Genomic DNA, 25243 nt, shown 5'->3' on the forward strand with positions numbered 1-25243 from the left:
AACTTCAGTGTATATCTGTGCAAATAACTTGAAAAGACGGCGTTATATTAACCAGCCTTCTATTCCTAGACAGCAGATGAAAACTGGACACCATGTATTCTGACTGACACTGCAAAAATCATCTACAAGGTATGTTCACATTAATTTGTAAAAGCCTGATGCAGCTATACTGCATTATTAACAAATTCTGGGATTGTTCTGGATGTGTGCACATGCTATTTAATAGTGTCGTAAAGCTGGTTAAGAAAGTTACCTATCAATTATGGTATTAAAAAGCTGCAAAAACACAAGTGAACAGTGGACAGGAAGCTAAGAGTATGGTGGGAGGCGGTAGTGGCAGGCCTTAGGATTACTTTGGGATCTCTTGTTTTATATTTATAGAAATTATGTGGATTTATTTGCAGTGAATTATACCGAATCCTGCTGATGACATTAAATTATAGATCAGAGCAACTGTCGAGAAGGATGTGGGAAGTAGAAAATGACTTGGGTTAGTAGAATGGGAAAATAGATAGTAAAGTGGTGTAAAGTAATGTAAAAGAATAGTGAAAAAAGTACACCTCAATGGCAAAGAGACATCGATACAACGATAGAACCTATAATGATTAGAAAAGACCTTAAAAAGGCAATGGGATTCTGGGTTTTATACTTCAACATGACTGCCTTGCATTTATGTTAAATTTGCACAAGAATTTGTTTTAAGACATAGTTGGAATATTGTCTGCAGTTCTGGGCACCCCCTTAAAGGAAGGATATCGGAGCCACTTTAAGGGCAGTGAAACATCACGAAAATATTTTTGGGAAAGAGAGGATATAGATATGCAGAAAGTCACAGTTCTGAGAGCCTTTTCTTAAAGAATAGTGAAGGTTAAGGGAGAGCTATTACCAATATCAAAATTGGGATGTCTTTGACAGGATAATAGTGAAAGATTGTTAATTGTGAACAAGTAGCGCATAGGCTTAAGATTACCACTAGAGCAATGAAGGGAAAGTTAGAAATTTTTACACCGAGAGACTTAGTAAGTGCACAACATGTTTTAATATAAATGGCTGTTGAGTCAAAACTGACAAAATTTTAAACAGAATTGGACAGTTATTTGAAAATGTAATGAGGAAAGTGCAGGAAAATGGATTAAATAGCAGACTAGGCAAAGAGAAACAGAGTTAACAGTTCAGGTTGGTGACCTTCAATCAGAACTCCCACAGATGCTGCCTGACCTGCGTATTTCCAGCATTTTCTGGTTTTGTTTTTGGACTTTGAGCATCTGCAGTATTTTGCTTTTGTATTAAAGTAGATAGCTTCAGCTCAAGACTTTCTAATGGCTCAGGCACATGGGCTAAATGGCAGCCTCTTGTACTGCAATTTTTGATTATGTGAACTGTACAGTAGTTTAGATCACTGGGAATGGGGATGGTGGGGGTGAAAAGACACTTGCAAAGTGTCTTGGAGTAATGGTGCAAACATTTTTAGCCAAAAATTATAGTTTACTTTTGGTTATATATGTAAACTGAGGATTACTTTTTGTGTTGTGATTTCAGAGTATTGACTACTTGAAATTATGGTGATGTAACTACTTAATTTGTTTTGTGATTTTAAATTCAAAACTTGTTTCCTTTGGGGGATAATAGCATGTGTTTGTTCTTTAGCTTGTCCGTTTAGATTGCCTTTGTGCCTACTGGAATGTGAACAGTTCATTGTTTTGCCAAAACTCGAGGGAACAAATCTTGGTATGTACTTTTGTTATTTTGCCGATTTGAAGATTTGTTCTAGTTTCACATGTGCATTATTAAAAGCACTGTCCTATTTGAGATTTTTGTATTTTCCTCCATTTCCTTTCTTTGTCCCCCACAACGTTAGCTGACACTCCCTAGAGGTGAAGGCCAGAGAAGTATTTGTTGAAAAATCTTCAATAATATCTCATCTGAGCTGCCATTAAAAATGGCAATTCCAGGTTCTTCAACTTCTAATAGCTCAGATGCTTTAAGCAAGGTATCAGTTTGCCTTTATCTTTCTGTGTTGCTTTCAGTTCCTGGGGATATGGTCACCAAGATTGTATCCTGTACTCCAGATCTGATTGCACTAGTGCTTTGCACAGACTAGTACTGGGATTGTGCTATATTTCCCTCTCAATGCTTCCTTGGATCCTGTTAGTTTTCCATCCTGTAGCTGCATACTGCCCTATTTGCTTCAGTGAACTGAAATCTTACTACTTTGTTGTGTCCTACACGATGGACTTTATAATACCAGTATTTGTTTCCCTTTCTCTAACTACATTACCTTGTATTAATTCCACATTAGCTGTGTGTTGACATTCATCAATCCACCTTGTCACCTTATTAAAAAGTCTTTGTATTTGGTTTGCCGGTTCCATATCATTGTAAACAGTCTTCTGGATTTGATGATTCTTTACATTTAGCTGTATTTCTGTCTCCAACTTCGAATCATTTTACATACATTGTAAACTGCACAAGTTTCTGTGATACCCTGAAAGTCATAGGTTGAAAATTGGCTAACTTCAAAGGGTTGAAGGAAAATCTAGCCTGTATTAAATTGTTGGAGAAAGAGGCAACTAAATTATTGATCCATGAATAGACAATATTTAATAACAAGATGAATAATGTACAGGTTTAATGGGTTCTTGTAAAGAGTAAAAAGGACATGTCACAGACCAGGTGTCCTTGGTTAGAGCAAATGTGAAGTTTTTAAAAAAAAAACCCAATATAATAATAACCTGCATTTAAATAGGATTGTTAAGATTGTAAAATGTGCATCACAGGAGCATTATACCATGCTGTTAGCAATGTTTTTATTCCTGTGTGACATTTAAGCACAGCATCTCACTCCTTGAGCAAATCTCATTTCACAAATGTTTCAGGAAGATGTATTGATGATAAATTGTGCAGCATTATTAAAGATCATTATTTTTGTCTCAATAATTGCTTCACCACATGTAATCTTTCCTTGTCTGATAGGTGAAGCTGAAAGAAGGGATAGCTTCAAGTGCTCATGAACCCAAAAATCACGACTACAGTAAGTGTAATCATTGTAACTGTTGCTGTTATCGATTTTATAATTCTTTTTGTTGTTGTAGAAGATGTTTCTTAAAATTGTAAAAACCCATTGCAGTTGAGACTGGAATTTCTGTACTTGCAATGAATTATTGTTTAATTTATTTCATACTGGAAGTGTGCAATTCCAATTAAAAATTCATTTATGGGATGTGGGTGCCCCTGGAAAGAGCAGCATTTACTGCCTGTCCCGACTTGCTCTGAGAAGGTGGTGGTGAGCAGCTGCCTTAATGTGAGTTTGTGTGTTGAAGGTGCTCCCACAGTTCTGTTAGGTAGGGAGTGCCATAATTTTGACCAAGTGATGAAGTAAAGGCAATGTGCTCAAGTCAGGATGGTGTGTAACTCAGGAGAGATCTTGAAGTTGGATGTGTTCGCTCTTGACCTTCTAAGTGGTGACTGGCGGATTCAAGTGGTATTGCTAAAAAAACATTGCTGACTTGTTTCAGTGGATTCTATAGGTGGCGCACAATGAAGCTGCTGGCATTGGAAGGCGTGAACGTTTAGGCCAGTAGATGATGTGCCAATCAAGTGGCCTGCTCTGTCCTTTTAAGTGGGATTTGTTCTGTCCTGGCTGAATCGAAAGCGTGTTCGTTTTAGGGGAACATGTAGGCCCGAGCCTTATGGTCCCAATAGCAGCGAATGCGGAGCTATTTGTTGCTATTGACGGCCTTAACAGAACCACAACTTGCGGGGAGCCCACTGACACTCAATCCAGAAGTTGCAGTTCAAAGGAGCCCAAGCTGATGGGACCTGTCAGAGTGCAGGCTTGGGCTGATTGCCCAATACCTACACAGATATTTATGTTGATTTATGTAGGGCTACTCCTGTCAGGTGGAAAAGCTGTCCAGGAGCACAGGCCTTTAAATCGGCAGGGGATTCAAAACATGCTCACAGCCCCGGTAGCCTCGCACCCATCGCTCCCAACTCCATTCACTCCTTCCCTTCAACCTCCCTGCAACTGGTAACCCCAGCTCTGCTCACTAAAATATTTTAACTATACATGGAGGGCGGGGAATTCATGAGAACAAGCCTGTTGGCATCTCTGTAACCAACTGAAAGTTTCAAAACGGCCTCCCCAGGCAGAGGGAAATTTAAAATAAACAGCAGAGTAAAATGGTTCTGATCACAGCAGCAGGTTGTGGCTGTCTTGTTTATACTTAATTATCCTGCTTACAGAAACCTAGCGTGGCAATATCCTGCAGTGAAGGGGCCTGACACTCGTACCCTTGATTATGAAGTTAAAGTTCAATCAGCAGTTAATTCCACACGCCTTCCCCCCACACCCCACCCCACCCCGGCTGCAGAAAAGAGGCAAGGGATAAGTTCGGCAACCACAGACCAGTCAGCCTAATGTCCATTTTCCTTCCACAGCCTCCAACCTCATATTCTCCCAACCCTGGACAGTCCACTTCTACCTCCTCTCCAAAATCCACAAACAGGACTGTTCCGGCAGACCGATCGTGTCAGCCTGTTCCTGCCCCACGGAACTCATTTCTTCCTATCTTGACTCCGTTCTCTCTCCCCTTGTCCATACTCTTCGCACCTAGATCCGCGATTCCTCTGATGACCTACATCGTATCAACAGTTTCCAGTTCCCTGGCCCTAACCACCACCTCTTCATCATGGACGTCCAATCCCTCTGCACCTCCATCCCCCACACGGATGGTCTGAGGGCTCTCTGCTTCTTCCTTGAACAGAGGCCCGAACAATCCCCATCCACCACCACTCTCCTCTGTCTGGCTGAATTTGTTCTCTCACTGAACTACTTCCCCTTAAACTTGTCTCACTTCTCCCAAATAAAAGGTGTGGCTATGGGTACCTGCATAGGCCCCAGTTATGCCTGTCTCTTAATGGGGTATTGGAACATTCCTTGTTCCAGTCCTACTCAAGCCCCCTCCCACAACCCTTCCTTCGGTACCTCAATGACTGTTTTGGTGCCGTTTCATTCTTTCGTCTGGACTTGGAAACCTCCATCACCTTCACATGGTCCATCTCCGACACTCCCCTTCCCTTCCTTGACCTCTCTGTCTCAATTTCTGGGGATAGACTGTCCACCAATATTCATTACAGCTCCCACAGCTACCTCGACTGCAGCTTCTCTCACCCCGCTTCCCGTAAGGAATCCATCCCATTCTCTCAGTCCCTTTGCCTCTGTCGTATCTGTTCTGATGATGCCACTTTCTAAAACGGCACTTCTGACATGTCCTCCTTCTTCGTTAACCAAGGTTTCCCACCCACGGTGGTTGACAGGGCTCTCAACCGTCTTCGACCCATCTCCTGTGCCTTTGTCCTCGCACTTTCCCCTCCTTCCCAGAACCATGATAGGGTCCCCCTTGTCCTCACTTTATACCCCACCAGCCTCCGCATTTCAAGGATCATCCTCTGCCATTTCTGCCAACTCCAGCATGATGCCACCACCAAACACATCTTCCCTTCAACACCCCTTGTCAGCATTCCATAGGGATCGTTCATGTTGTTCTTTCCAGAGTGCTTACCCTTGTCCTGCTATTACCACTTTCTGCTTTCTGACCTTAGTGCCTGCATCAGCACCTCCTTTAGCCAGTACCACTACCATTAACACCCCTTTCACCTTTTGTTTATGACATCTTTGTCAATCTCTCCTTTGCCTCCAGCTTCACCTGCTCCACTGCCCCCCCTAAACAGTATGAGTTTCATCACATTTTTACATGTCTTTAGATCTGAAGAAGAGTCATATGGACTTAAAGCGTTAACTCTGTCTCTCTCTCCACAGATGCTGTTAGATCTGCTGTGTTTTTCCAGCATTTTCTGTTTTTGTTTCAGGTTTCCAGCATCCACAGTATTTTGCTTTTAGCCTACTGTCCATGGTGGAGTAACTTCGAGATAATCTCAGACAAAATTAGTTGTCACTTGGAAAAACATGGGTTAATAAATTACAACCAGCACAACTTTGACTAACTTGAATTGAATTCTTTCATAAAGTAATGGAGTGATTTGATGAGGACAGTTCAGTTGATGTATATATGTACTTTCATAAGGCATTTGGGAAGATGTTACATAATAGAATTAAGATCATAAGTAAGAATAGGAGTAGGCCATTTGGCTCCATCATTCAGTAAGGTCATGGCTGATCTAGTTGTGGCCTTAACTTCACTTTGTTGCCTGCCCCCCGTAACTATTGACTCCTTTGTCAATAAAAAAATCTGTCTAACTCAGCCTTGAATATGTTCAATGACCCAGCCACCACTGCTCCCTGAGGAAAAGAATTCCAAAACTTAATGAAATTCCACCTCATCTTAAATGGATAGCCCCTTATTTTTAAATGGTGCCTCCTAGCCCTAGATTCCCCACACGAGAGGGAAGCATCCTCTTAGCATCTACCTTGTCATACCCCCTCAGTATTTTGTTTGTTTCAATGAGATCGCCTCTTATTCTAAACTCCAATGAGGATAGGCCCAACCTACTCAATCCCTTCATCTCAGGAATCAGCCTTCTCTGAAATACTTCCGATGCAATTATATCCTTCTCTAAGTAAGCAGACCAAAACTACATAATAACTAGGTGTGGTCTCACCGATTCCCTGCACAGTTATAGCAAGACTCTGGTGGTGTTTTATCATCCTAGTACCGTTTCTTGGGGCTATTTGAGATTAGACATACCCCCGATTAACTCCAATCAACTTTGCCAGAGGGATTCAGACTCGAGGAACACATAACTAGATCCACTGGGTTTAAACAGCCTTCTCCCAAAGGAAAGGTATCAGTCGAGATTATTACCTTCCTGATAGCCCTGTTATCAATTAGATTTTAGGTAAATTGTAATTTTCCAGGATATTATAAGGGTCCAGGTGAAATTCCTCTGTAAACATTGCCCAACCAAAAGTGAATAGGAGTTGGATTCATGAGCCTTTAGTCCAGAAGATTAAATGAGACAATTTAAGTTTTAAGTACATATAAATTTACTAAAATGAGAAAACATGCAATTTGGTCATTACATGAAAGGCATAAATTGCAACATTAGATAAATCCTGGAAAGAACAGATAACTAGTTCTTATTTCTAATAGAGAATCTGAAATTTAAACTTCTTATGTTACAAATACAGTAATTTTAAAAGAAGTAAAGTAAGGAAAGATAACCAAATAATAAAGTAAGATTACCTTTAACCCCGGAGTGTGAGATCTGATCTGAAGCCAACCTAAACAACAACAAACCTGAAATTATTCAAATTTCGGTTGAGATATTTACCATGAATTTTGGGGTTGTACAATTAATGGTTGCGTAGGAGATATTCGCTTGATCAATCATAGATCACCCCTAAGAAATATCCCATACTTGGTGAAAGGACCACCTGTTATAATGAGGGTACCTGTTCAATTTCTAAAAAATGTTGTTCTGAATTTATTCCTGAAAACTGAACTTTACGTAACAGTTTTGTCGGTCAATTTGGTTTAGTCAATTTACAGCAAGATGATGAAACTTGAGGCTTAGAGTTCTTTTATCTGATTTCAATTTTAATTATTAGGGCTGGCATTGTTTGCGTGCGTGCTAGTGTAACAGGAAGAACCATAGAATACCGTTTTTTTAGGTGTTTATTTCTTTTAGGTGAATTCACATTATTGTGAAGGGAGTTAACCATGTTGTTTTGCAAGCCAGTTTTGACTCCTGTTAAAATACGCTTTACTGTGAGTTCACCCAAAGTAACTTTAGCCTAATATTTCTGTATTAATTCCAGATACTTTGACTCTTATTCCTTCACAAGACTACCCTACTATTATATTCAACCCCCCAACCTCCATTACAATAAAGGCAAACATTCTACTTCCCATCCTAATTATTTGCTGTATCTGCAAGCTAACTTTTTTGATTCGTGTACAAGGACACCCAGATCTCTCTGTATCACAGCATTCTTCCGCCTCTCTCCCTTTAAGTAATAATCTGCTATTCTGTTCTTCCTGCTAAAGTGGGCAACTTCATATTTTCCCAAATTATACTCCATCTGCCAGATTCTTGCTGGATCACTTAACCTATTTATACCCTTTGCGGAATATTTGTATCCTCTTCACAACTTGCTTTCCTACCTATCATTGTATCATCAGCGATTTTGGCTGCAATACAGTCAATCCCTTCGCTCAAGTCATTAATATAAATCGTAAAAAGTTGAAGCCCCAGCACCGATCCCTTCAGTACTCCACTAGTTACAGTTTGCCAACCTGAAAATGACCCATTTATCCCACCTCTCTGTTCCTGTTAGTCAAATCTCTATCCATGCTAATATATCACCTTCAACACCATGAACTCTTATCTTGGGTAGTGCCCTTTAATGTGGCACCTTATGTCTTTTGGAAATCCAAACACACTACATCTACTGATTTCCCTTTATCCACCCTTTTTGAAACATCCTCATGGAACTATAATAAATTTATCAAATATGATTTCCTTCTGCACAGAACCATGTTGACTTTGTATTATGGTTTTCTAAATGTCCTGCTGCTGGTTACTTAAGAATGGACTCTAGCATTTTCCCCATGACAGATGTTAGGCTAACTGGCCTATAGTTTCCTGCTTTCTGTCTCCCTCCTTTCTTGAATAGAGCTGTTATATTTGCGGTTTTGTAAACTGCTAGGACCTTTGCAGAAAATAAGGAATTTTGGAAGATTACAACCAATGCACCTACTATGCCTGCAGTTACTTCATTTAAGATGCTAGGATGCAGGCCATCAGCTCCAGGAAACAGCAGCACTATCCTTGTCAGCTGATTTGATCAGGATGTTAGAGTTAGACCTGAGAGAATGGACTGCAGCAAGTTCAGAGGAAGACAGGGTAGAGTGATGAGGGGAGCCGAAAAAATGACATGGCTGACACCATGGTGACAGTTCTCAGTAAAACATCTAGAGAGGCTAGGAGGCCAGAGGGTCGTGTTCAGGTGGAGGAAGAATTCTGCAAACCGATAAAAGGGTCTGCTGAACGGGGGAAGACTCCTGGTCAAAGTGGTCACGGAAGCAAAGGCGAAGGATTAAGGGCTCAGCATGATGCTGAGGCTGAAATTTATTGAGGGTGCCATAAAGAGAAGAAGCTGAGGCCTTTGCTAAGGACAGATCGTTCAGGGTCAGAGAGAGAAAGGACGGAGGGTTTTGTGAGTGATGGTGAGGATTGACGTTGGAAGAAGGGATGGGGTCAGCAGGAAGCGAAGGGGAAGAACAAGGGGCATTGGTATCCGAGAGTTTTTGAAGCTTGCGATTGATCAGACCTGAAAGGAAGAAAAAATATTTTTTGTTGAAGCATAGAATGAGATGAAGGATGAAATGAAACTGGACCAGGACGGCTTTGAGATAGAAGAGGGAGGTTGAGAGTATTCACGTGACAGCATATGACATTGAGTGTGGATTGATATGGTGTGAACTGTGGTTTGAGGAGTGCTGAATATCTTGGCCATGCTTATAGTTGATGGTGGATCCAAAACATGAAAGGTGGAATTTCAGTTGGAATCCATGTGGAATAAATTGGGGAAGGAGATGTTTCTGGGTTAGTGAGCTATGGGAGGTGCCAGATCAATGGTGCTGTTCCCGAGGAGTCTGTATTTGGCCCACTGCATTTTGAGATGTACAATAATAATCTGAACTTGGGGATACAGGGCGTTGTTTCAAACTTTGCAGATGATATGAAGCTTGGAAATATAGTAAACAGTGAGGAGGATAACAGCAGACTTCAGGAGGTGATGCGTATTTCTAAAATGGGAGACATATGACAGATGCATTTTTGTTGGAAGAATGACGAAAGACAACCTAGACTAAACGGTGTAGTTTTACAGGGGCTGCAGTGGTCGAGAGACCGGGGGTGTACGTACTGATATCCTCGAAGGCGGATGGGCAAATTCATGGCTTTATAAATGGAGGCGCAGCGTACAAAAGCAAGGAAATGATGCTAAACCTTTATGAATCATTGCTTAGACCCTAGCTCTGTTTCTGGGCTCTACACTCAGGAAGGATACTAAGGCCTTACAGAGTGCACAGAGGAGGTTGACTGGAATTTTGGTGGGGACTAGAGGTATTAGTTAATGTGGAGAGACCAGAGAAACTGGGATTATTCTCCTTAAAGCAGAGAGGGCTATAGGGAGAGATTTAGTTGAGATGTTCAGAAAACATGAATGGTTTTCATGGAGTAGGTAGGGAGAAATTTTCCAGTGGCAGAGGAACAGAGGACACAAAACTTAAGGTAATTAACAAAAGAGCCAGAGGTGAGCTTTTCTACGCAGGGTGTTGCTGCGATGATGTGGAATGCACTGCCTGAAAAGATAACCTTCAAAACGCAACTGAATAAAATCCTGAATAGCATAAAAATTGCAGGGCTATGTGCAAGGGACAGGGCAGTGGAACTAATTAGTAACTTTTTTGAAGAGTCAGCATGGGCACAATGGGCTGAATAGTCTCCTTCTGTGCTGCATCATTCTTTGAATCTCAAGTTCTATGTATGTAATCATTTGACTATTCTTGATAAAGAAGCATGACCAGAATCTGACTTGACCTCTCTGCTTGATATGCTTGGGGGCTGATTGGTACAGGCCGATGCATGAATGGCAACAGGACTACCCGACTGGTTTATTTAGAATGGTTAACACTGCAAGTGGCTTTCATGATTTTTCCATGCATCTGGAAGAATGGTATATTCCTTAAAGGCTCTTGATTCTCTTTTGAAATTTCTGAACCACAAATAACACGCTAGATTATTGCATGATATGGATTTGAATTTCCCCTTTCATTTCAAAAGACAATTACAGTAATACAACAGTAAACTCAAATATACTGTGGGAAAAGTACTTAATATTATAACTTGTAAATAAATGCTATACAGTTGAACCTGCTCAAATAAGACTTCTATGATTAAAATCTGAAGCTTCCAAAGAAGAAACTGCGTTTAATTTAAAAGTAAGTTCACATTGCTTGGATCCATTTTTTTTTAAATAGTAACGCTGAACCTTGTGTTTTATATTAAAGTTTTTAAGCCAATATCGGCTTCTGCGAAACTTTGCATCAATCCTTACGCTGAAACTGAATTGAATTCACCAAAAATAAATTTGGACATGGAAGTGCATAGTATTGACATAGAGATGACGAAACCTCAGGTAAGATTGTGTTCCTCAGCTTTGCTGTTGCTTGACAATTACAGCACCAAGTTACCACACATTTTTTTAAATGACTGGATGAGAAATAAATTGAGAGATTGGATGTGCAAAATTTTTACATTTCCCAAGAAGTTGAGTCATTTTGTGGTTATTTTTCTGAACAAATCAACCAGGCTGAGGGACTATGATAGTCTTGCTATAATGTAATTATTTTATAATTACATAATACTGCTATTATATAATTGCAATAATTATCATGATGTGATGAAATGAGAAAGGGTGTCAGGTCCATATGTGCTTGCCTCCACCTTTTTTAGCTGATTTCATCCCCATGCACTTATTCCCATTCTTTCCCTCTTCACCCTGACACATCCAGAAACACACAAAAACAGCTTTCCAGAGTCTCTGTCAAAAATCCCTCCTGGGCATTTGGCCATGTTCCAGACGTGCTCAAACTTGTTATTTTGGGGAATAATTTTCCCTGGCCTTTCAGCTGCTATGATTGTTCTGTTTTGCAGAAACCCATCTAATTCTGTCTTGAAGGACTGTGAAGAATCAGTCTTCGTTGCCTTCTCTGACATTCAGTTCCTAAAGTTGTTAACTGTCGGGAAAAGTAAAACTTATGGACATCCAACAGCTCTCTGTTGCCTTTATTTGTGACAACATCAACAATTTGTATTTAAATATCTTTTTATTCGTTTATGGGTTGTGGGTGTCACTGGCTAGGCCAGCATTTATTGCCCATCCCTAATCCCTTATGTATCATCTTTAATGTAATAAAACACATGTGTTATAAAACAAAATTTGAGACTTAACTACATAAGGTGATCTTAGGGCAAATGGCCAAAACCTTGGTCAAAGAGTAGTTTTTGAGGCATATCTTAAGAGGGATGGAGTGGTTTAGGGAGGGTATTCCAGAGCTCAGGGCCCAGGCAACTGAAGGCAGAGCCACCGGTAAATGGAGCAATTAGAGCCACAATTAGATGAGCGCGTGGTTATGGGACTGGAGGAGATTACAGAGATGAGAAAGAGGGAGGCCATGGAAGATTTGAAAACTGGATGAGAATTTTGAAATCAAGGCGTTGTTTGACCAGGAGGAGCCAGTATAGGTCAGTGAGCACTTGGGGTGATAGATGAATGGGACGTGGTGTGCGTAAGGTCACGGGCAACAGAGGTTTGGATGACCTCAAGTTCACAGAGGATAGATTGTTGGAGGCCGGGCAGTAGTGCATTGGAATCGTTGAGTCTGATGGTAACAAAGCCGTGGACTCCATTATTCTAAGCAAATTTGTAAGTGGTCCAATGCCTTGAATAGACTTAAAAATCTGAATTGGATCTTCTCTCAGTCTGTTTCAATGTTAATTTTTAAAAAATTAAGGGATGAAATAAAGTGCTGGTATTTTATTTCCTGCATTCCCATTACAGTAACTGATTTTTAAAAGCTGTTCTTTGCTTGCAATTCTTATATGCCACCCTGTCTGAGAAGGTCATCCTCTGCAAATTCTGAAGTTTGGCATATAAGTGAAAATGACCTAGCAAAACAGTCAAGCATTACTGGTTTGGTCCAGCTGCCCATATGGGCACCACTCTTTAAGTCTTAAGAGAGGGTACAGAGGAGATTTACTAGAATAGTACCAGAGGTGAGGAAACAGTTATGTAGAGAAACTTGAGAAGCTGGGTTTGTTCTCCTTCATTACGGGGAGATTTAATAGATGGGTTCAAACTGACGAAAGGTTTTGATGTAGCAGATACAGAGAAACTGTTTCCAGTGGCAGAACAGTTGATATTTAGAGGTAATTGACAAAGGAACTAGAGGAAGGATGAAACTATTTTTTGACACAGACATGTGTTATCTGGAATGCATTACATGAAAGGGTGGTGGAAGAAGATTCAGTAATCTCTTTCAAAAGAGAATTTGATAAATACTTGAAGGGGAGAAATTGAAGGGTTTTTTTATTCATTCATGGGATGTGGGTGGCTAGGCCAGGATCCCTAGTTGCCTTTGAGAAGGTGGTGGTGAGCTGCCGCCTTGAACCACTGCAGGCCATGTGATGTAGGTACACCCACAGTGCTGTTAGGGAGGGAGTTCCAGGATTTTGATCCAGTGACAGTGAAGGAATGGCGATATAGTTCCAAGTCAGGATGCAGACTGACTTGGAGGGGAACTTCCAGGTGGTGTGTTTCTATGTGTCTGTTGCCCTTGCCCTTCTAGATGGTAGTGGTCGTGGGTTTGGAAGATGCTGTCTAAGGAGTTTTGATGAGTTTCTACAGTGCATCTTGTAGAGGGTACATACTGCTGCCACTGTGTGTCGGTGGTGGAAGGAGTGAATGTTTGTGGATAAGGTGCCAATCATGTGGGCTGCCTTGCCCTGGATGGTGTTGAGCTTCTCAAATGTTGTTGGAACTGCACTCATCCAGGCAAATGTAGAGCATTCCATCGCACTCCTGACTTGTGCCTTGTAGATAGTGGACAAGCTTTGGGGAGTCAGGAGGTGAGTTACTCACTGCAGGATTCCTAGCCTCTGACCTGTTCTTGTAGCCACAGTATTCCATTTCAGTTTCTGGTCAATGATAACCCCCAGGATGTTGATGCTATGGGGACAGAGCAGGAAAATGAGAACAATTGAACAGCTTTTTGAATGAGCAGGTACAGTGGATTGAATGGCCTCCATTTGTGCTGTACAATTTAGTTGTCTTCCATCTGCCAAATCTCACCAGTTGTGAGGAAAATGCGATGTACTAGATCATTGTGGCAAGATTATGATCGAGAATTTATTTTGAGAGGTTAGCAATACTGGCAGTGAACCGGTGATGTGTCAATCTTATATTGTGTTAGGATTAGGATGTTCCATTGCTATGTTAAGGATTCGGGCAAGAATTAAAAAAAATCCACTTAGTTTAGGGCAGCATTACTCAATAGAGCTTGCTTTTCTGTGGCTATAGTTATGGCTTTATTTGTCATAAGGCTGCTGAACGAACATGGAGTTTGACTTTGAAGGATTGTTAGAGGGAGATTAAATAGAGATTAATGTGGTATGGACATTGGTGATTGCCATCATAACACCCTGAAACAGGCATCAGCCATTCATTAGTTTAAAAAAAGAGAACCCTCTGTTACCTGGAATTAAGACTTTAATAATATATTAATATGGTCAATTGTGCCAGCCACCAGCCTCCCATTTATTTTTAAAGTGTGTTAATCAGATCTACTTCTGAATATTATATTGTATTATTGAGGTACAGCTTTCAAAATTCCATTTGTTGGGTCAGATTCCATTAGTGTGTATCTTTAGTACATTAAATGTCAAATAGCACCAGGTAGAGTATACGGTTTGTCAAACAGCATCGATGTTTTTAAAAAGGCAGGCAATTCTGTATATGTCATAGAACCATAGATCACTACCGCACAGAAAACAGGCCATTCGGCCCTTCTAGTCTGTGCCGAAATATTATTCCGCTAGTCCCATTGACCTGCGCCTAGTCCATAACCCTCCAGACTTCTCCCATTCATGTATCTATCCAATTTATTCTTAAAAATTAAGAGTGAGCCCGCATTTACCACGTCAGATGGTAGCTCGTTCCACACTCTCACCACTCTGTGAGTGAAGAAGTTCCCCCTAATGTTCCCCCCTAAACTTTTCCCCTTTCACCCTGAAACCATGTCCTCTCATGTTTATTTCTCCTAATCTTAAGTGGAAAGAGCCTACTCGCATTTACTCTGTCTATACCCCTCATAATTTTGTAAACTTCAATCATATCTCCCCTCATTCTTCTACGCTCCAAGGAATAAAGTCCTAACCTGTTTAATCTTTCCCTGTAGCTCAACTCCTTAAGACCCGGCAGCATCCTAGTAAATCTTCTCTGCACTGTCTCAACCTTACTGATATCCTTCCTGTAGTTAGGCGACCAGAACTGCACACAATACTCCAAAGTTGGTCTCACCAATATCTTATATAACCTCACCATAACATCCCAACTCCTATACTCAGTGTCAGTTTGTCATTTTCTCTTAAAAACAAACGACATCGTGTGCTGATTTGTCTTTTAAGGGGACTATAACAGGTAAGATTAACATTGTTCCAGGCTTATACTGAAATTTAAAGACACAAAATGCTGTGTTGTTATGGTATAGCTGATATGGTTGACACAGTAGGCATGACTGTTGTTGGATGACTGAGCTGTTAGTTCAAACCAGAGCATTAGAATTATGGGCAGGTGACTTACTTCATTATAAATCTTCGTTGGACTGCTAAGCTTTTCTTTGATGTGAGAGCTTTACTGATGTAGCTGTTCCCCTCAGTGCCAAAGATAGTGGATGAACCAGTCAGCTCGTCGTTATTCTGATGGAGTGGGAGGAGGCTCTGGGAGCATCAACACCAGCATGGATGTGTTGGGTCAAATGGCCTGCTTCTGTGCTGTAAATTGTGGCTAGTGGGAAAGTGTAATTTGTTTGATAATTATTTATGATCTCTGTTAAGTCTTGTTTTTTCTGACAAATACAAATACTTTGATAACTTTCTAGTCTCTGCTCTTTAAACCAGGAGCATCCAGGCAACTAAAAGACAATTTGAATGTTGATTGGGGTATTTGCGTGATTGAAACATTATTATATAAGCTTGCATTACTGATCATCAGTGCAGGTGAGAATTTGAATTGGCTGCATGTGGACTGACAATTCTCTACATTTCCAGTATCTCAGTATTATAGATCTGTTGGAATCTGTGGACTATATGGTTAGAAACGTTCCTTATAGAAAATACAAGCCCGATGTGCCACTTCAGAAAAATGCCATTAAATGGTAAGTGACTAAAATTTTGCACCATTTGCCTTTGAATTTTCAATTTGATGGCATTTTTTTACTTCCCCCAGCTTTCAGTCCTTGCTCCTTCGAATGTATATTAAATACCCACTGCCCAGAGGATTATAACTCACTGCTGTACTTTATCTGAGATTTGGTAACTTAGCACAAATTGAACCTGTGATTTTCCTGTCTGGTGGACTGACCGCAGCCAATGGTGCATTTACATTGGCCAAGCTTAGGTGTCTAATTTATTTTACATGTATCATGTAGATGCTTGTAATGTATTCTGCAAAGAAAGAAAATCTTTCAATCCTCTAGCACTTTACACAACCTCCAAATGTTCTGAAGCACTTCACAGATAATGAAGTACTTTCCAAAGTGTTGTTACTGTTGCAATGGAGGGAATATTACAGTAAGTTCCTTCAAACAGCAATGAGATTACAGTCAAAATCTGTTTTTAATGATGTTGAGGGAGAACTTTGTGGTTCTCCGTTTAAAATGATGCCATGAGATCTTTTACATCTACCTGAGAGCACAAGAGGGTCCTCGCTTTTATGCCTCATCCGAAAGACTGTGCCTCTGGCAGTGCAGCATTCTCACAGCACTGCACTGGAGTGCCAGCCTGGATTATGTGCTCGAGTCTCTGGAGTGAGCCTTCTGACTCGGGCGAAAACACAGTCCAATAACACTTGTAGGGTAGAAATACTGCGGAAAGGATCATGCGGTGTTTGTGTTGCTTTTAGAAAAGGTGATTTTTTTTTTGCTATTGAAACAGGGAAATTAATTCGGAATCACAATTTATTTCATTAAATTTTATCTTTAGACAGCAAGTAATCAAGTTGACTCATCCCAGATAAAATTAGATCTCCAATTCTTGGGGTATTTTTGTCACTGTAAGGGAAATAAGATCTGGAAAACAGAATCTTTACTGCCCTCTCACCCAGCACCTGCGTTGTTAATGGATCAAGCACTGAGTGAGCAACGTACAAATCACCATCCCTTTCCACCTTGCCCAGTGCAGCTAAGGAAGTAAAAATAGCTGGAAAAACTCAGCAGGTCTGACAGCATCTGCAGAGAGGAATATAGTTAACGTTTTGAGTCCGTATGACTCTTCATCAGAACTGAGGAAAAATAGAAAAGAGGTGAAATATAAGCTGGCTGAGGGGGGTGGGACAGGTAGAGCTGGATAGAGGGCCAGTGATAGGTGGAGGTAAAGAAGAGACTGCCAAAGATGTCATAGACAAAAGGACAAAGGGGTGTTGATGGTGGCGACATTAGCTAAGAAATGTGCTAATGGTGACATTAAGGGTAGAAAGCAGGACGAGCAAGGTACAGATAGCCCTAGTGGGGGTGGGGTGGGGGGAAAGAATTGAAATAGGCTAAAAGGTAGAGATAAACCAATGGATGGAAATACATTTAAAATAATGGAAAAGAAAAATCTATATAAATTATTGGAAAAAGGAGGATCAGAAAGGGTGAGGGGATGGAGGAGAGAGTTCATGATCTGAAGTTGAACTCCATATTCAGTCTGGAAGGCTGTAAAGTGCCTAGTCGGAAGATGAGGTGCTGTTCCTCCAGTTTGCGTTGAGCTTCATTGGAACAATGCAGCAAGCCAAGGATGGACAAGAGAGCAGGGTGGAGTGTTGAAATGGCAAGCGACAGGGAGGTCTGGGTCATGCTTGCAGATAGTAAGGAAATGCCTGTTTGCCTTACTCAGCGAACCACCTTGGCGTGTCACCAAGGTGCCATTCCTATTTCCCTTGCTGATTCATGGCTTTTTTGTGACATTTTACTTTTACCAGGATGATTTTATTTTCTTGTTGCCATGAGTTAATAACTTTCCTTGTCTTAGGTGGCAATATGCAATCACAGGAATTCTGGAAGTTCATGTCCGGAGAAAATATCACATGTGGTCCTGGGCCAACATCAAAAGCCACAGACAAAACCTGAAGGCTTACAAAGCGGCTTATAAGAGCAAATTGACGCAGACTAAATTATCTGAAGAATTATTGAAACAACTTCAGGTAAAGATCATAATTAAAGCTCCAAATGTGAAATCTTTAGGAATTTGTGACTGAAATGTTTGGTTTGTAATCTGAAAAATATACCTCTAAATCCTTAATTAGTTTGAAAGAACTGTTATTTTAGTGACTGGCTTCTTACAAGAACATAAAAAATATCGAAGCAGGAGGAGGCCACTTGGCCCCTTTATCCTGCTCCGCCATTCAATAAGATCATGGCTGATCTGATTGTGACCTTAACTCCTCTCTCCTGCCTGCCCCCTGATAACCCTTGACTCCCTTGTAGGTCAAAAATCTGCCCAGCTCAGCCTTGAATATATTCAATGACCCAGCCTCCACTGCTCTTTGTGGAAGAGAATTCTAAAGACTCGCGATCCTCTGAGAGAAGAAAATCCTCCTCATCTCTGTCTTAAATGAGAGACCCCTTATTTTTAAGTGCTGTCCCCTAGTTCTAGACTCTCCCACAAGGGGAACATGCTCTCAGCATTGGTCCTGTCAAGCCCCCATCAGAATCTTATAGGTTTCACTGTGAGCACCTCTCATTCTTCTAAACTCCAATGAGTATAAGCCCAATCTTCTCACATTTTCCTCATAAAACAACCCCTTTATCACCAGAATCAGCCACGTGAACCTTCTCTGAACTACTTCCAATACAAGTATATCCCTCCTTAGGTAAAGAGACCAAAACTGTACATGGTACTCTAGGTTTGGTCTCACCAATGATCTGTACAGTTGTTAGCAAGGCTTCCTGACTTTTATGCTCCAACCCCCTTACAATAAAGGCAAAGATTCTGTTTGCCTAAATTACTTGCAGTACCTGCATGTTAACCTTTTGTGATTCATGTGCAAGGGTACCCAGATGTCTCTGTACTACAGCATTCTGCAGTTTCTCTCCACTTAAGTAATATTCTGTCTTTTTAATTCTGTCAAAGTGGGCGACCTCACATTTTTCCACAATGTACCCCATCTGTCAAATTTTTTGCGCACTCAGTTAACCTATCTGTATCCCTTTGCAGACTGTTTGTATCCTCCCCACAACTTGCTTTCTTACCTATCTGTGTATTGTCAGCAAATTTGGCAATAATAGTCGGTCCCTTCATCAAAGCTATTAATATAGATTGTAACTGGTTGAGGCCCCAACACTAATCGCTAATGCATTCTCCATGGCAATGCCTCAACCAATCAGCATCCTTCTCTCATGTAGTATAAATTATTGCCCCCTTTGAAATTTGGCATTCTTACGTCTGTCCTGATGAGTGCAAGATGAAAAGCTTCAACAGCATGTCTCTTTCACCAGTATTCATGTTCTATATTATCAAGTGACTAATCCAGAAATAATTACTTTTGTGCCTTTTGCTTTTTAATTTAGCTCCAGCTGCTAACATTCCTTCAGCAAAATCTTTCTTAGTCCTACCTATGTCATTGGTATCCACATGGACCGTGATAGCTGGACCCTTCACCTCCCTTTCCGGTTCCAAGGAGATGTCCTTAATTCAAACAACAGAGCCTTTGGGATTCAAGTTCTCTGTACTGGATTCTTGTATAATTTAACAAGATGATGAATACTGTTAGGATAGAATGATGCAATTCACTTCTGCTAGCCCATTCTCTCATTACAATGTTTCAATCTGTAATGCAGTGAACTGCAGCATGATTTCCTGCAGATCTAGCAACTCTCAGGTCACTGTGAATTCATGACCCCATTGCACCAGAATGGTTTCACTAAAAGCAAACTGAAGAAAGAAAACCTGACATGTTGGGGCTCCATGGGATGTAAAACAAATATTTTTTTTAAAAAGCACAGTATTTAAAAATATACCCTTTGGACTTGTGTCTCAGTTTAATTTTGTAGCCTGATAGTTTTGTGAAATTCTGAGATTAAGCCAGTCTGCTCTCAACTTTAGTGTCACATTTGACCCTGACATGAGCTTCTGACCTCACATTTGTGCCATTACTAAAGACTGCCTATTTTCACCTCTCTAACATCACCTGACTTTGCCCTGTCTCAGCTCTGAAACCTCATTCAGATCTTAGTTACCTCTAAACCTGACTATTCCAACATTCTGGTTTCCCACATTTTACCCTCCATAAACTTGAGGTCATTCAAAAGTCTGCTGCTTATGTCTTAATTCCTCTTATCATCCCTGTGGTCGCTCACCTACATTGGCTCCCAGTCAAGCAATGTCTTGATTTAAAAATTCTCATCCTGTGTTTTCAAATCCCACCCCCAAGTCCTTGTCCCTCCCTATCCCTGTAATCTCCTTCAGTCTGACAACTCACTGAGGCATCTACAGTCCTTTAATTCTAATTCTGGCCTCCTGAGCATCTCTGATTTTAATCACAGCGCTATTGGTGACCGCTCCTTCAGTTGCATAGGTCCTAAGTTCTGAAATACCCTCTCTACACCTTTTTGCTGCTTTCTCTTGCTTGCCTCCTTTAAGACATTTATCAAAACCTACTTGTTCGATCATCTGGCCTAATATCTTCTTATGTGCCTTGGTGGTCTACTTTGTTTTATAATGCTCCTGAAAAGCATCTTGGGATATTTCATTACATTAAAAGTGTGATAAATTAAGTTCTTGTTGAATTCCCTATTCACTATTTGATAACTGGAAGTCATAAATATAAAGAGAGTTTTGAACTCTCCCACAAGTGGAAACTTTTTTCTCTCTTTACTATCAAGCCCTTTCATTGTCTTTAAGACTTCTATCAATCCTTTCAGTTTTACTGTTAGTTGTAATCTCAAAGTTCTGGTTTTTCCTAATAAATCTTGATTGTACCTTCCTCAATGTCTCTATACCCTTTTCATAATATGAGACCAGAAGCATGCCAGTACTTGCATGTATTGCCTAACACGATTCTATACAAGTTTAATGTAACTCCTCTGCTTTTCATTACTATCTCTTTAGAAGTGAACACCAATGTTTGCTTTGCTATTTTTGTGGCCTTGTTGACCTGCGTCTCTACTTTTATTCATTTGTGTATGTGTACCCCAGACCCCTTTGCAATTTAGAATTGTATTATCCAGGTGGCCCGTTTATTCCTCCCATCAAATGCACCACCTTGTTAAAATGAATTTGTCAATTACACTCCCATTCCACAAGTTTATTAATGTTGTCTTGTATTTTGTCCCATATTTCCCTTGTGTTAACTATATTCCCAATTTGCTGGTGTTGAAATTATGCTTCCGATTCCTGAGTCCGAATCTCCATAAATGTAAGTAGTGAATGACAGTGGTCCCAGATCCGATCCCTGTGTGAAACTCCACTTCCTATCATTTGTAACCCCTACTCGGTTTTGTTTTTTAGCCTGCTAGCTATCCATTCTGCTACCTGCTCCCTGACTCCATATACTCTGACCTTAATTGTGTGTCTACTATGTGGTACTTTATCAATGGGCTTTTGAAAATCTAAATGTGTTACATCTATTGCATTATCCTTGTCCAGTGTTTCTGTTATCCCATCAAAGAATCAGTGATGTTGACTAGTTCTATCTCTCTTTAAATATAGGAATATCATTAGCTATCTGCCAATCATCTGCATAATGATTTTATATATAAGTAATAGTGCCTCTAGTATCAGCTTCCTAAATTCTTTTTAATGTTCTTTTAAAATGCAATCCATCTGGACTAGGATTTGCACTTTATTCATAAACAAATTTAGAGAGGATAATCTCTCCTTTTCTACCTGTTTTTATAAAGCACCTTTCATGTTCTTCACTGCTAAATTACTTTAAAAGAACAAAGGAAATAAACAGCCAAATAGAGCATTTTTATAATAGGGTGTAAAAAGTAACAATTTACAAAAGGTAATAACTGTGATAACATAGGCAAATGCAGCAGCCAGTAGGCATGCACAAAATCCTCCAGACATCACTAAGACAGAATGACAACATAATCTATTTGTGATATTGGTTGGGGGATAAATGTTGGTCAGTACATGAGGAGGAATCCCTCTTCAGTAGTTCCTTCAAATTCAGCAAGGAGGTGCAATTATAGTTAAAAAATGTTCTGTGGATTTAATTTGCATTTCCTATTGTGTAATTTTCAATTTTTTTGTATTCTTCTCAGATCCTGGAAAAATCACTGGATATTTTCAACATCACATTAGCAAGACAGCAGGCACATGTCGAGGTAACCCTGAACATCAATTTTGTATAAATTATTGTTTAATGTCCCACTCATGAATTTTTTTTTTGTTCTCAGGTGATTAGATCAGGACATAAGATGCTGGGGAAGAAGGGATCGGAGAAGCAGAGTGGGGGCTGGTTCAGTGGATTATGGGGAAGAAAAGAATCCAAGAAGAAGGGTGAAGAGGAAGAGAAATCAGTCCCAGAAAGTTAGTAAAATGTTTAGTATAAACTTTTACAAAAATGAAGTGCTGCAGATGCTGGTTGTCTGAAATAAAACAGAAAACCCTGGAAATAGTCAGCAGCTCTAGCAGCATCGGGGAAGAGAGAAAAATGGGTCAGGTCAGAATGCTGATGAAAGATCATCAGCCTGAAATGATAACTCTATTTCTCTATCTTGGAGTTCGGTTTGGAATGTTTTCCTTGTCTTTGCTATGAAGTTATGCAAGTACCCCCAGTGAAGCCAGCTGACCCAGTCTTTTGCAGCCTTTCAAACAGCTCATTATAAACCAAGCTGCTTGTCAGCCTTTAACTGCTGTAGTTTAAAGAAATCCACTTTCACCATTCTTTTCTCTTTCAGCTTCCCAGTATAGGTATGGTTAACGATCGGCCCTGTGCATGATCACATATTCTTCCTGTTTGATTTCACTCTTGTGTCTGGGGAGTATGTAGCAAATACAGACTCCTGCCATGTGGAAAATCATAAAATCACTGAGGCTTCTGCCCTTTCAACATCTTGGAATGCAGCATGTTGTGTGTAAAAGCGTTCTGTCACTAGCGACCTAATCATCGTCTGTAAGCCTTCTCAAACTCAAATCCCACCCTGCCCGGTTGAGATCTGTTGGCTCATTTTATTGTTGCTAATGGTTCTAACCAGTTTGTTAGTCTATCTGTGGATATTGTTTCTTCCTTTCTGAAAATGATTGGATGTCAAATGAGGAGAGCAACGGGTAAAAAGGAATCACTGGATTTGATGGCCATCAAGCAGGTTTTTTTTTTGCAGTATTGTTAACAAAGTAGATGGTATGGAAGTGAGGCAAGGGAAAGCCATCGAAAGAACAAAAGTTCACGAAGACAGTTAAATAAAGTGGCAATAAGGCAGGGAAAGATGCAGAGAAACAAATGCATCAAGTGGAAAGTAAAATCAGGAAGTGCTGGTGGGTAGGTGGAGGTGAGATAAAAGATCATTTGTGATCTTATTGAATAACAGAGCAGCCTCAAGGGGCTGTATGGTCTACTCCTATTTCTTATGTTCTTATGAGGGACAAAATGCCCAGACGTTTGAAAAGAAAGAAGGAAGATCATTGTCTGCTCTCCCTCGCTCACCTCCTTAGAGCCTATTTCGAATGCACCTTCTTGCTCTGAATCATTGTCCAATTTTGTGCTCCTATGACTGAACAGACCAAGAGGGTCTATTTGGAGTTCCATACACCCTACTTCCAGAAAAATTAGGGTGCAAACTGAGGTTTAAAGTTTCTCAAGTCAGTGTTCAGAGCCTGTCATTGAAATTAGTAAACTGTGGCTAAGGTTGGTAGACTTCTGCTGAAGAGGGTTGAGTGTTTTTGAAGTTGGTGTTGAGGTTTTCATAAAGCTGAGACTGTCTCTGAGTTTTATATAGTTCTGCTTAAGTTGCTAGTGTGTTGCTGAGGTTGGTGGAGTTATACTGAGGTTAGACTATTACTGCTGAGGGTGGCGGGTGTGGGGGGGAGTGAGTGCATACATCAGGCTCATTCCCAGTCTTTTGAGTTCTCATTCACCCTCACCCCCACACACCAATGTGCAATGCCATCCCCTCTCTCAGTGGGTGCCAGTGAGTGAGTGAGCACCCTGAGGCTAGGAGTGGGCTGGGAGTGAGCTGGGGAGACACACACACCTATCACACTCTTAACACACATCTTTATTAATGACTTTTTTAATATCAATTCATTGCTTTGATTTCTTTTCCTCAGCAAGTTGGTTCTTTTCATACCTAAGTTTTTTTTTGAAATTCATGTTTAATGTTGTGCCAAACTTTATCTTTCCGAAGTTTGCTGATTGGTACCTTGAGTGAGAAAAATTTTGAAATGTGGCGAAAAAGTTTGGACAAACCTGATCCAGATTTTTACCCCTGGAATTCTCCCCCAACCCCTCCATCTACCCATTTCTCGCGCGCTGTCTCGTGTCCCACCCTCTTGTGCATTCTCCTTTTAAGATGTTCTAAAAACCTGCCTCTTTGACTAAGCCTTTGGTCACAGTTTTAATGTCTCCTTCTGAGGCTTATTATCAGTTTTTGTCCAATGTATGTCCTGTGAAGCACCTGGGATGTTTTATTGTGTTAAACATGCTGTATAAATGAATGTTACTGCTTTCTATGTGCTTGTGGATCGGTGGACTTGCTGGACAATGAATAACACATTGATCGTGCGCGCTTTTTGATATTTCTCTGAAACAAAGTTTTGATTTGGTGTTTATGATGTTTTCAACATGGTTTGTATGGCTCAGAATGTGCTCATAGCTCTTTTATTATTTGATTATCCAGGTATTAATGACCTCATGACTGGTGAAGAAAAGACCAAGCTGTATACTGCAATTGGATACAGTGAGAGTTCCCACAACTTGACTTTACCCAAAGAGGTAATCATTGGCCAGAAATTGTATGTCGGTAAATGCTGAATCATAAAGAGCTAACTGCATGATTACATGCTCCCAGGGTGGAAATGATGCTTCAAGGGATTCTCTGGTCTATGATCTTTGACTGTGATTCTGCCATTGGATTGTGAAATTATGACTTTATGCTAATTGATCACTGAAAGAGTTTTGAATAGTATTGATCCCAATGATTTGTAACAACATTCAAATCGTTTTTTAGTAATTCAGTCACTTTTTTATGAGTGAATTTTCTCACATCTTCTCTTGTGTTGGGTTAATGTTCCACCACGATGAACCTTCCAGAGACTTCACTGTGTGATATTGGGAAACTGCTTAACTGTGATAGGGCTTTAGTTAAGGAAAGAATGTATATTTATATTGCATTTATCATGATCCTTGGTTGGTGGCTTTTCGTTGCCTCCTGAAATGCCTGGCAAGCCACTCAGTCATGTCAAATTGTTGGAGAAAATTGAAAAAAGGGCACACTCTGTCCAGTCA

General features: G+C 40.4%; 1 protein-coding gene across 5 annotated transcripts in view; it reads left to right on the forward strand.

Annotated features, from left to right (window-relative positions):
* vps13c (vacuolar protein sorting 13 homolog C) overlaps positions 1-25243 on the forward strand; it is a 351237-nt gene that overhangs the window by 77968 nt on the left and 248026 nt on the right. For all 5 annotated transcript variants that reach the window (XM_041181313.1, XM_041181309.1, XM_041181310.1 and 2 more), the window contains 9 exons: positions 70-129; positions 1648-1728; positions 2974-3031; positions 11040-11167; positions 15859-15965; positions 17821-17992; positions 22059-22121; positions 22194-22326; positions 24636-24730. In XM_041181313.1, coding sequence (XP_041037247.1) covers positions 70-129; positions 1648-1728; positions 2974-3031; positions 11040-11167; positions 15859-15965; positions 17821-17992; positions 22059-22121; positions 22194-22326; positions 24636-24730 — 897 coding nt within the window. The remainder of the gene's footprint in view (positions 1-69; positions 130-1647; positions 1729-2973; positions 3032-11039; positions 11168-15858; positions 15966-17820; positions 17993-22058; positions 22122-22193; positions 22327-24635; positions 24731-25243) is intronic.

Source organism: Carcharodon carcharias, assembly GCF_017639515.1.
Source record: "Carcharodon carcharias isolate sCarCar2 chromosome 32 unlocalized genomic scaffold, sCarCar2.pri SUPER_32_unloc_1, whole genome shotgun sequence".
Lineage (NCBI taxonomy): Eukaryota > Metazoa > Chordata > Chondrichthyes > Lamniformes > Lamnidae > Carcharodon > Carcharodon carcharias.